At 41.5% G+C, this 13,481-nt stretch overlaps 1 protein-coding gene and 1 pseudogene across 1 annotated transcript in view; both read left to right on the forward strand.

The window, feature by feature from the left end:
* The window catches only part of SGCD (sarcoglycan delta), a 389,456-nt gene that overhangs the window by 20,066 nt on the left and 355,909 nt on the right, over nt 1-13,481 (forward strand). Inside the window, exon 2 of the mRNA XM_060093719.1 lies at nt 2,450-2,638. Within this exon, the coding sequence (XP_059949702.1) occupies nt 2,450-2,638 (189 nt within the window). The remainder of the gene's footprint in view (nt 1-2,449; nt 2,639-13,481) is intronic.
* Nucleotides 11,262-11,859, forward strand: LOC132486478 (protein lin-28 homolog A-like; annotated as a pseudogene).

Here is a 13,481-nt window from a genome sequence, read left to right on the forward strand (position 1 = left end):
GGAGGTAATCATTGCATCTGTCAAGTTCAAATAATCTGTGTATGAAAAAAAAATCACATGTATGATCTCCATATCCACAGCCTGATAAATATTTATTGACCATGTCATTTCCATTTTATAGCTAAATTATGTAATGCCCCCATCGGTTGGGATAAATGTCAGAGACAAGGCACCTGGTGTGCTGGTAATATCGCTAGCTTCTGTACCCTCATTTGTCAAGAATTTCTCACTCTTCTTCACACCTGCAAGGGTCAAAGACTACAATTCTTGTCCTTGCCCTGCCACAAACCCTGGAGCCATGCACAAGTGTGTCAACTTCTCTAGTCTTAAGTCAGCTGACTCATAGAATTAATTGATTAGAATCAAAGGACCTTGCAAATAGGATTCTAAGATTTTGTGATTATTTCCTTAATTTACAGAATATGATTTAATGGAAAAGAAAGGCCTAATTTCCTTCAGACTTGTAAGACATTTATTTTCCCTTCTTATTGGTGTGTGAAAAGGTCAGTGAGAGATGACATTGCTGTGTTCCCGTGTTGTTACAACACAGCCCTGATCTGCAGAATTGTAAGAGGCTGAGTAATACAACTGAGATCCCTTCATAGTGTGAAGATCAGTGCTTGGTTGGGAAGCCAGGGCTTTGGGAGACTGAAATGGAAATTTGCAAGGATACAAACAAGAAGTTCTCCCTGGTGTTTGGCTTGGACTTTTGTACACACCCAGATGGCAGCAGATTTCATAGTGGATGGGAAATCATTCATTCATTCATCATTTATGCATTCATTTTTTTCACGTATTCATTCCACTCACATATGTTTGAACATATAGTCATATTAGGGCCTGATTTTGGTGCTAGGGGAGTGTTCACAATGACATAGATGTATGTAGATCTTCATTGAGCATTTGAGTTGACCTTAAGTAAGAATTTACTTGGTTTTTCAAATGGAATTCCACTGATGCCGAAAGGCCCTGAGTTCTCTGGGGGATTTTTAGATTTTATGTGTACATTTTAGTGATTATCTAAAAACCGTACAATAAGTATATTCTGAACCATCTGGAAGATGACCTCATAACCAAGGATATGATTTTAGGGCCTACATTTTGTTTGTCACCATGGTCACTTTGGCACCATATATCACTAATGTAAGTGCTATTGGCTAAGATGAAAATAAGCAGCGACAGGCCTTATTCCTAGAGAATGCAGTCTGCCTACGTGAGGGCCAAATGAAGTAAAAATCCCAAAATAAAGCTTGTGCAGTCATGTGAATGGAGAAGAGCAGTAGAGGCCATGTTGTCACATGGCTGATGGCAGAGTAGGGATGCTGTGCTCAGAAGATGCTGTGCTAAAGCCCTTGGTACCACATTATGCTGTTTAGTTTTGCAAGTCATCATTCTTCTCAGTAGTCAGTTATTTCCCATTTTGAATGATGCGTGTTGGCAGCTTTGTTTGTATTTAATTTTAAAATTTGTTTTGGTTGGAGAATTTTATAGAAGTGATAAGTTTATTTAGATTTGTGTTGGTACCTAATTAGCAGTGCTAGTATAAAGATAATTTGTGTCAACAGCGGGGGTTTGGGAAAGCTTCCTTACTTTAAAGGGGATTCGAATATTACTTAATATTGGCAGATTTTTTTTCTAATTTATCTCACTCTGCTATTATCACTGTTTAACTAGTTTGTTCTCCCCATTAGCCTGCAAGCTGCTGGAAGGCATGTTCACGCCTTACTTGACTTTGAGCCTCTTTTATGTTTATTAAATAAATGTGTTGATAACAATTAGAATTGTCTAACTCATAAGGACTACTTGAAAAGGATAGTGAGATCTCTGTCAAGGGAAGCATTTAAGCACAGGCTATCACCTTTTGAAGATCCCTGAGTCAAGTGAGGCTTAATCTATGTGCCCATCAGCACCCCTTTGAACTCTGGAATGGAGGGAAGATCAAATTTGTTACTTTTGCCACTAACTTTTTGGCAATACAGAATGATTGCATTTGAGATAATTTTACCTCCCCCCCGCCCCCAAATCAGTTGCCTAAGTAGTAGTATTATACCACCATGAAGAACTGCTGGGGTTAATTTATTTTCTCAGGTGAATTCTAAATTTTACCCTGAGGACTTTGAGTGTCTCCCTCACAAAGATGTTGGAATTCTAAGAACCATTTGGAAAATGGCTTCCTATGGGTCCCTCTCCTCCTGTGATATATATGTCGCTGTCTCAGTGCATATCATGAGAGATGTCTGCATGAAACGGGAAAGCTCACGCAAGCATCCAGAGGAGCCACTTTTGTCCAGGGGAAACAGATTTTTTTAGAGTTGTCAGGAGGGTGGAAACATATAGACAGCAGTCAGCCATATCTCTTCATCAGTTGATTTTTTCCATTCTTTTTTTTTTCCTCTCTCTCTCTGAGCAGTTTAATGTGAGTGCTTCTCTTTCACCTCATTTATTTCAGATGCCTCAGGAACAGTACACCCACCACCGGAGCACCATGCCCAGCTCCGAGGGGCCACAGGTATACAAAGTGGGGATTTATGGCTGGCGGAAAAGATGCCTGTATTTCTTTGTCCTACTCCTGATGATTTTAATACTGGTGAACTTGGCCATGACCATCTGGATTCTCAAAGTCATGAACTTCACAATTGTAAGTAAAACCACACGGTTTTCTTTAGCTTTCCTTGGGGGAAGGGAAAGCATGGGGCAAGAAAAAGAAATGTGGGAAGTGATGGCAATTGGATTCAGATAACCTGCAAGCTGGTATCTTGGTGAAAAAACATTGCTGTTCAGGTTACATGTGGGGATTGACTTCTTTTGGATCTCAATTCTTCAGAGGCTGGTAATACACTTTTGAGGCATTTTCCTTCCTTTATGATCCATCGTGTATGCTTTCCTTCTATTTTGATAACCGTGTTTCTGTAATCTGTAGCTTACAAGTACTTTGAGTAAATAATCCAAGGAGAAAGATGGGATAGAGTCCAAAGTAGTAAGTTTTTCCAAATTTTAGTAGTGATTAAGAAAGTTTTTGTGAGGTAGGGTAAACACAGTAGGTAAACTATGTAGGTAAACTATGTAGGTAGGTAAACATCAGAGTAAAATTAGTCTTTGGGGATTATCTAAGAATTTTCACTGTCTGTTTATACCTGGTAGCTCATTACTATGGTTAATGGAGCATTTCCTCAATTTTCAGGATGGCAGTTCTCTTTCCTACTGCTTGGGTAGAATGGAAACGAGAGTGTAGCCATGTTACATTTTTTTAAAAGAATTTGTGTTTATTCTTCTTTGAAGAATTTCTTGCACATAGGACCACTCTACAGATTGGACATTTACTTGTTGAAGTTCAAATGAAAAGAAAATCCTGGCAAAATGATTTCTGGAGTTATTCTGAGGTTTTTCCCTAGACTTTTCTTGGAGATTATAACAGTACAAATATTATAATTTCTCTTATTAGTGATGGCATAGTGGGCAGTAATCTGCTGCCCTGAAAACACTTGCCTTTCCTCTTGTGATGGCAGAAGTAAGTAATTACACTGGCAGTAAAAAGAACTCCTGTTTGATAAGGAAACGTGACCATAACACAATTAAGAGTAAGGTTTTCATGTGAAAATTCAAAATAGAATAGAAAATCCAAATATATGCCTTTCCTGAATTATAAAGTTTATTTTTATCCTTAACACCCTCTGCATAGATAGACTTTCTTGCCTTTACTCAGGCCATTTCTTCTTCTTGGGCTGCTTTTCTCCATCTTTTGTGCCTGGTACAACCCCTCCTACATGCTTCTGTAGCCCCATTTATGTATTTATTATTATACTGATCACTCCAGATAATACTTTTTATGTGTGTTTCCCAGGCAGAGTGAACTTTGAGAATAGCAAGGGCTGCATTTCTTTTCCATGGGCCTCCATTCATCACTCATGGGAGGGGCTATTGGTACTTGACTCCTGAGGATTCTGTAAACCATGGTTAGAAACAATGCATCAGAATGGCTCATTTTTTTTATTGAAGTATGGTTGATTTACAATGTTGTGTTAATTTCTGCAGTAGAGCAAAGAGATTCAGTTATACACATATATATATGTTCTTTTTTATATTCTTTTCCATTGTGGTTTATCACAGGATATGAATACAGTTCCCTATGCTATACAGTAGGACCTTGTTTTGTATCCATTCTATATACATTCTGTTTATACTAGTTTGCATCTGCTAACTCCAAACTCCCAATCCATCCGTCCCCGACTCTCTTCCCCTTGACAACCACAAGTCTGTTCTCTATGTCTGCGAGTCTTTTTCTGTTTTATAGATAGGTTCATTTCCGTCATATTTTAAATTCCACATGTAAGTGACAATATATGGTATTTGTCTTTCTCTTTCTGACTTCACTTAGTATTATAATCTCTCGGTCCATCTATGTTGCTGCAAATGACATTCTTTCATTCTTTTTTAAGGTTTGGTAGTATTCCATTATATATATGTACATCTTATTTATCCATTCATCTGTCAGTGGGCATTTAGGTTGTTTCCATGTCTTAGCTATTTTAAATAGTGCTGCTATGAACATAGGGGCACATGTATCTTTTTGAATTATAGTTTTGTCTGGATATATGCCCAGGAGTGGCTGGATCATATGGTGACCCTATTTTTAATTTTTTGCTGGACATCCATACCGTTCTCCATAGTGTCTTACATTCCCACCAACAGTGTAGGAGGGTTTCCTTTTCTCCACACCCTCTCCAGCATTTATTATTTGTAGGCTTTTTAATGATGGAGAATGGCTCACTTTTTAATACTTGCAGTAAACACTAGGAAACTAAGCTTCTGTATTGCAGTATTAAGTTTGGAAGATGATACAGGTCAATTTCCATGGGATGGTAGGGATCTAAGATAATATGTTCTAGACTATTGGAGCACGTTAGCTTCTACTTCTGAATGAGAGTAGGTAAACACTTTTTGAACTTGGACTTACTTTATAGACAAGCAAACTTCAGAGAAGTATTTTAAGCAGCAGAGAGAGAAAGATGTGATCAGATTTGTAGTCTAGATACTTGCTCAGGTGAGGATACAATATAATGGAGAAAGTTTCTCAGAGTTTGGGCCTCTAAAAGGTGTCCTGAGTCTGTCTGGTCTTAAATCCAAGGGACCATAGTTGTCTTTTGTCGATATGCATGTTCTGTGATGTTTTTATTTTGTATTTCAAAAGCTTTAAAGTATAAAACCTTCTGTATTGTAATATAAAATAGGAGAAGACTGAAGTTAGGGCAGTAGAATGGAGAGTAAAGGTTCAAAAAACATTTAAAAGATGGAAGCAACACGCCTCAACTACTGCTTGGATATAAGAGTTGAGGGATTGGAAGACACTCTGGAATACCCCCGGGTTCTGGCTGGTGAGATGGTTGGATGGTAGAACCAAAATAAAACAGGATAGAATTCATTACCTTCCCACTGGAACTTAGCTGGGACTCGTGAATCCCCCTAATTCCCTGTTTGGGGCTCTTTTTGTTATTTTTAGCTAGTTTGGGGTAAAGTTAATTTATAGAACCCGAAAGAGTTGAGGGTGGATGTGGTGGAGAATATGAACTCAAACCCTGATAACCATGATATTATACAAATATGGCTTCTCGAGTGTGCTTTATCTGGCAGGCTTAATAGTGAGAGGTCTATGTAAATGTATATTGAGTGACAGTTCACTCTGTATGGGAGCTTGGGGAGCAATATGATATTAAGGTAATAATCTGTATGAAATAGGGCATTTCCTGTAGTTAACTAAATTGATTGCCAAAGTTGAGAGTTCTTAAAGCTTTACGAAACCAACTACTTACTAAAGTTAGCCATAAGTGGTGCTTTACAGTAATGCTTTTAAGCAAATAGAGCAGAAGTGTCAGAAAATTGGTCTTTCCCTGTACGTTAAAAGCATATTCTCTATCAATTACAGTATAATACACATTCTTTTAGAATTTTAATTCTTTTCCACAAATAGTAATTTACTGATAGTGAAGATCTTGGGAAAGAATGAGGTATTAACCAATGTTACATTGGTGATGGTGGGGTGAACGAACATAGGAAATCAATGTGACAACAGTTAAGCACTTTATGCAAGGATTGTCAATAGGAAATGGTGATTATTTTGTACACCTGGAATGTTTGATAGTTTGGCATTTGGAAAAGCTCACACTGTAATCAAACCCTCTGAGTAATGACAAACCAAGGTAGTGACGTCATCTGAAAGTGTTTCTGAGGACTTGGCAATCTATCCCAGATTGGACATCCAGAATTTTCTTTTCTGTCAGACTTGCATTTTCTGCCATCCCCAGGGGTATATGCTGGAAGAGTCCCTACATTATAACAATCTGGAAAAACATCCAACCAAGTTTTCTTTGTCCCAAATGTAAATCAGAAGAAAAATGAATTTTCTCTCCTCTGCTTTTAGCAGATTATTATGGTGTTCATTATTAAGCAGGACAGCATTATTCTCTCCTACTCTTCTCTATTATTTTTCCCTACTTGAAGGAGTGTTTGGTTTACCTACGTTATAAACACCCGTAGGTTAACCTGTCCTAGTTTATCACACACTGTACTTTACAAGAGGACTAGAATTTATTAAGTGTGTTCTGTGCCAGTCACTGTGCTTGGCAGTTAAAAAATCTCTCTTTTAATTTTCCAGACAGCTCTACAAATTAGGTATTATAATCTCCATTTTAGTAGAATAAAACCCAAGGCTCAGAGAAGTTGAGTGACTTCCTAGAAGACAGAGCTAGTAAGTAAAAGAACGGGTGCTTGACTTCAAAGCCCATCCCTTTCCACCACACTTTACCTGCTCCTGCTAACTGCTACAATGACCTGGCTTTTCAACAAAACTCTGAAGCTGCCAGAATGGTTCATCATCTTTGTTACCCACCCTGTGCCCTCCGATCACACATTTCCCTCCCAGCCGAGACGTCCACTGACATTTCCCGCCTGGAGTAGTTTACAGTAGTTCTGGCTGTTCAGTCCTTAACTCAGTTCTCTTTGCACTACAGCCGATGACCCTCTCCCTTCACTGCCTTCACCTTTTGTTTTAGCCCCTTGTTATGTTTATGTAAACATTTAATATAAACTTAATAATACTACCTGTGGCATAGGTTGGTGTGTAGACTCCATGAGTTAATGCACGTTAAGCATGTACGTATAGCAGCCACTCACCCATAGGAAGAGTCTGTGTTGGCAACAGAAAGTCATGGGAGACCCCATACCACATGGCAGTGGTTAGGGGCTCAGACTCTGGACGCATGCTCCAGGTACACATCTTGGTTCTGCTACTTACTTTGGCAAATTTCACAACCTCTCTGTGCTGCAGTATACTGGGAGTAATAGCAATACCTACCTGTTCATAGGATTGTTATGAAGAATAAATGAGGTGATGCATGTAAAGTGCTTAGAAATGGAGCTTGGTGCACAGTAAGTGCCTTATGTTAGTGTTTGCCATTATCATCATCATCATCATCATCACCATCATCATCATCATCACCATCACCATCACCATCATCATTTACTGAAGGCTCATTTTGCACCAGACTCTATGCCATAGCAACTTATAAGTGTAATCTAACTTAATCCTTATGTGGCTAGGTATTATCATGATACCAACTTCACAGGGAGGAGAGAGGCTCAATAACTGGATCTGGGATCACAAAGCTAAAAAAGTGGCAGAGTAGGGATTTGAATCCAAGCAGTCTGCATGTGAAGCCTGGTTTATTAATCTGTGTGCCATATCGTTGGGCAGTGCAGAAAGCCCTAGCGCAAGTGTCAAGGAACTGGACACCTAGTGGGCCATGAACTACATCCCCTTTTCCCTCTGGGGCTCAGTAAAGAAATGAATGCATTGAAGCAGGTGTCCTTGAGGACTGCAAGGCATCTTCCTGTTTGAACACTACAGTTTTGTCTTTTGAACTTCGCCTTGACCATGTGAGATCTCACTCTCTAGAGGGCTGATGCTTCTGACAAAGCATTCCAGCAGCCCAATCCAGATAACTTGGCCTCAAAGACCTCCCCAAATACTGCAGTACTGATCGTCTACACTATCATTTAGCACAAGTGGTTACTGAGTGGAAAAACTTTAAAGGCTTGGGGATTTTCAATAGGTGGCATGATCTCTTAGTCCAGTGAGTGTGAAATTATTCATCATGAGATGAAGTAGGAACCTAAGGAGTCACCTCCTCACACATCCTCATTTTGCAGATGATTGAACCAAAGTAGATGCGAGGTTGCCTGACCCAGCTTCAGCACTCCAGCCATGCCGGGAACTTCTCAGGAGCAGGGATTACATTCTATTCATCTTTGTAGGCATGACCCAGTGCCTGGTATGCAGTCGGCTTTCAATACGTGTTTGTGAATTGTCAAACACATTTGACAGTTTTGTGCAGACCATATTCATGAGATGATGGATGTCAAGTACTTGGTCAGTGCTGGACACATGATAGGTCCTTGATAAATTATAACTAGCTATACCTGTGTTTAATAGATCCCCTAACTTCTCTTTCTCTTGCCATTCATCAAAATTACAAAATTCAAACCACTGTATTTGTGATTATTTAAGAAATGAATGTCCATTTGTTTAATAAAAACTTGTGCAGAATTTTTTAATTTTCCTGTATAATCCCCATAAAAACCCTATGAGGTAGGTACCACTGTTACCCATATTTTACAGATGGGGTGTAGGAGGCTCCACGAAGTGCAGTAACTTGTCCAAGGTCACGCCGTTAAGTGAGTGATGAGGCTGGGATAGGGTCGCAGGGAGTCCCTCTCTTGAGCCCACGCTCTTAATCAGTACACTGTGTTGCCCATTTTCCAAGTGCTATTTTTCACGAAGACAAATGAATTTGTTCAGTGCAATGTCTAAAACATGATTTATTTACCCTAAAGTAAGATAAAGATCCACTGAGGGTCAGAGGAAGGCATTCTAATATTGGTAAATTGGACACATTGTAAAACAGTAAAAGCCAGGGAGAATGGGCAGTGTGTTCCATAACTCAGAACACTAATACATCATCTGTTTGCAGAAGGCTCGAGGAACCGTTACCCAGTCAAACTAACTCAAGTAGAGGTGAGTGAGGATACACATGCAGAGAGAACAGGAAAGGGGGTCTCCTGGGTGCATGAGTGGACCTCACAGCCTCACTGTCAGGAACCAAAGGCAGCTCTGGGGATGCCCACCTTCTGGCTTTCGTGGACCACATGGCCTTGGTCTTGCCCTAGAACATTTGTTTCTGTTGGCAGACCAGGATCCCTCTACCTTTGTGGTGCTACCAGTTACCTCCTGTGTTTATTCAGGTTTCCTGCTTCCTTGCATCTTCAACATGCATGTGCCTTTGACCTTTTCTCTGTAATGACTTTCCCCTTCAGCTCCCACCTCTACCTGCCCCAGTCTGTTGTTACCCAGGTGAAATCCCAGAGAGGGAACTGCACTGGCTCAGCAGATTGTGCACACCACATTGTACTTGCTTATATGTCATGTGAGATGCCTTATCAGCTGTGACCTGAGTGGGCAAAGTCATGGAGTCAGAGTCCTGTTCGTTGAGCAGCCAGGCCAGAACTTCCCTCCCGCTAGGTCAGAAATTCACTTGAAAATCATACCTGCACTTGATCTTTGATAAACATTGCCCTTTTTAAGCTTTTCTCTTATTTCTTATGTTTTCTCAGAAGTCGTCCCAGGTTAAGGTGAAGACTCCCTCTTTTGTATTTGCTGTACCTGGTGTCCTGCAGCCGGGGGGTGGGGGGCGGTGCGGCGCATGTGCAGTACGGCGTTATTTTATTTTCCTGTCTGTTTCCCCTACAGGGACTGTAACCTTAAACTATTCAGTTTTATATCCACAGCTTTAAATATGTTGCTTAGCATGTAGCAGATATTTAGAATATTTATTGAATAAATGAATGGGAAAAAATTATGAATAGCCCGTCACTTTAAATTAAAGTGTGTAGAGATGGGTTAATAGAGCTTTATATGGCTTTTAAAATGAAGTATTAGTTGATTTATTAATGTAGACAGATCATAAATAAGATGAGTGCTTAAATTTGATTATGAAAAGGTATTTTTAATACAGACACTCCTTCCTATGTATCAACTGCCTGCTATATTTTAATTACATGAGTCAGGAGTGTGAAATAGAAGAGAAGCAGGAGACATCATCCTAGTTAATATACAAACTTGCTCAGCAAATGGGAGAAAATGATATTATTGGCTTTAGTTATACTTTTCACTCAACACTGTTAATGAATATATTGTGTGTGTGAGTCGCATTTGCTTCAGCTCGGATGCCAGCGTCACTTGGAAAGGCTTTTCGTGTTGAGAACACTGTGCTTCCATCTCTCAGTGCTGTCTCTGACAGTCACTTTTTCATCCATTAGCTCAAATTCATCAAACTGAAAAATGGCCAAAAATGTTATTTTTTTAAGGCGGCATGAACATTGTAATGCAGAAAAACAAAGGACAGAAATCCACTCTGTTCCATGAATAGTCCTGGGATACAGCTCTGTCATGTCCTGTTTCGTTTAAGCTTACTGTGTTTTATACCTTTTGCAAGAATGCAAATCCTCAAGGATGATTTTGGTCCTTATAATTGCTGCAAAATGCTATGAACCAAGCTTGTTACAAATTTGTACAATTTATTGGGCACATTTGCTGCAATTCGATTGGTATTTCTTAAGCACACTGCGCGGTACGCTGGTTTGTCTGGTCATTAAAGATTATAATAAAGAAAATCCTCTACTTCAATAGATCATAATTTAGTAGGAAGAAAAAACAATACATTCCCCCAAATGACAAATCTTTTAAGGGAGTGTGAAAGAAGAAATTAGCTAAAGCTAAAAGGCCCTGGAAGACTCCTTGGGTTGAGTCTTAAAGGATGGAGAAACCCTTTTGAGTGGTGGCTGTAGCCTGGAAGCATGGGTGTTAAACTCTGATGGGATGCCTCAGACACTGTGGTTCCAGTGTTGAGAGCCCGGCCTCTGGAGAGAAAAGACAGGGTGGGGAAGGAGGAGAGTGGGGAGCTGATGCTAGTCGAGTTCAACAGGATGCAAATTGTAGACACTCTTGAGAGGTCACATTGGGAAACTTGAGTGCCAATTATAAATAAATTACTATGCAACATTAGCCTATTTGGATAATATTCATGACCTTTCCCACTTACTATCCTTTTCATACACTCAAAATTCAGTTTTTGCCCTTTGCCTCCGGACTTCTCTGGGGCCAGCAGCCCGCTGACCAGGGGCCCGGGGCCACGCGGGCTCAGCCAACTACCATGAGCTCTGTGTCAAACCAGCAGTTTGCAGGTGACCGGATGAGGCACAGGAGGACGCGGCCCGGGCGGCCGAGGAGCCGCAGCTGCTGCGCGGAGCCGGCATCTGCAAGTAGTTCAACGTGCGCATGGGATTTGGCTTCCTGTCCATGACTGCCCGCGCGGGGGTCGCACTCGAGCCCCCTGTGGATGTCTTTGTGTACCAGAGTAAGCTGCACATGGAGGGCTTCCAGAGCCTGAAGGAGGGTGAGGCCGTGGAGTTCACCTTTAAGAAGTCTGCCAAGGGCCTGGAATCTATCCAAGTCACCGGCCCTGGTGAGATGTTCTGTACTGGGAACGAGAGGCGGCCCAAAGGGAAGAACATGCAGAAACGCAGATCAAAGGGAGATAGCTGCTACAACTGTGGAGGTCTAGGCCATCATGCCAAGGAATGCAAACGGCCACCCCAGCCCCAAACGTGCCACTTCTGCCGGAGCATCAACCATACGGTAGCCTTGCATCCACTGAAGGCCCAGCAAGCTCCCAGAGAAAGCCAGTCTACTTTCGGGAGGAGGAAGAAGAGATCCATAGCCCTGCCATGCTCCCAGAGGCCCAGAAATGAGCCACAGTGGGTGGGGGCTATCCGTTCGTGATGAGAATGTTTTGAGGAACAGGCATCAATCGTCAGAGTGGAGAAAGGGGGGACAGTGTGGGTAGGGGGCAGCTGGCACTGCCATATATCTCAGGCCGTGATCTACAGCATCACCCTCTCTTCCCTCTTGGTGGGGGGAAGGGGTGAGTCAAAGAAACCCCAATCATGCTCTATCCAAATGCACGTGAGGGCTTTGGGGGGTAACTCTTCCTGCATGCTTTATCTGAGTCTCTACCCCCAGAATCTCCAGCTTTTGAAAGTGGCCTGGATAGGGAAGTTGTTTTACTCTTCAAGAAGGATATGGAAGAATATTTCCCATGCCAGAGTGAAAAGATTAAGCATGAGACCAGATTGATGGACCCAAACCCACAAGCCACTGCATTCTGTGGGAGGAAATATCTCAGGGGTAAAGCAGGGTTTTCCACATCCTGTCTCCTCATAACCCCCTCCTGGGATAGAGTGCTACCACTGTCCCAAACAGTGGGCTGTGATGATCGGCAGAAGGGGTGGTTGAGGGAACAGCTGCAGACCTGCTGCTTCTAAGCCCACTCCCACCCCATTCTGGGCCAATGCAATTTTATTTATTTGCTCCCTTGGATGACTGTACCTTGGGTCCCACTTTCTCCAGGATGCCAACTACACTAGCTGTGTGTGAATGACATATCTTGTGCATTTTAACTTTTTTTTTTCATAATAGAAATATTCTGGTTTTGTATTTTTGTGTATTTTAATCTAATTTAATGAGTGCCCTCATTCCTGCACTGTGTTCTCAGGTACATGAGCAATCTCAGGGATAAGTCGGCAGCAGCTCTGGGTCTGCACAGCAGGAATACTTTTTGTTGCTCTATCACCAGAGAGAACAACTATTTGGAGCATATAGCCTATTGAACTACCTCATTTTTGCCAACTAGAGCTGGCTTTTCTGCCACAGTGTCCTCTTGAAACCCCTCCATCTTCAGTGTTTCATGGGAGACTAGGTTTTAACTCGGTTGCCTCATGACTTGGTCTCCTTCTACTGAAAGATTGGAAATTGGTCTGAACAGGAAAAGGTGGTACAGAGAGGTTAGGAGAGGCTGGGCCAGGTAAAAGGTGCAGAGAGGGGAAGCCAAGATTAGGCAGAGGTCATCTGTATGTGTGATAAAGGATTCCTGTTCCAGACCTCTAATCCCAGGGCACAGGACTCGCTTTACATACCAGATCCATCCTTCACTGGATTGGGCTAGGCCTACCATACACAACAGGGTGTATTGTGTATGTTTTTGTAAAAACTGTGAGCTGGTAAGGACAGGTTTTAAGAATGATTCCTCTGTACTCATCTTGAGCTGCCCAGGGATGGATATATGAAGGAAGGACAAGATCTTTAATCTTTAACAATTCTGGGCTTTTCCTCCTTGGCTTCCAGAGAGACCATCAGCGATGGCTTCTTTGTGGTTCCCAGAGCCAGTGTCCTGCCCTGCTGCAGCAGTGATTAGTGTCATGGTAGCTAAAGGAGAAAAGGGGGTGTCGTTTACATGCTGTGAGATCACTGCAAACCTACCTCACTGTGTTGTAATGGGGCAAATGCAATAGAACACATTGGGTGATGTGTGTCT

This window comes from Mesoplodon densirostris, chromosome 3, assembly GCF_025265405.1.
Source record: "Mesoplodon densirostris isolate mMesDen1 chromosome 3, mMesDen1 primary haplotype, whole genome shotgun sequence".
Taxonomy (NCBI): domain Eukaryota; kingdom Metazoa; phylum Chordata; class Mammalia; order Artiodactyla; family Ziphiidae; genus Mesoplodon; species Mesoplodon densirostris.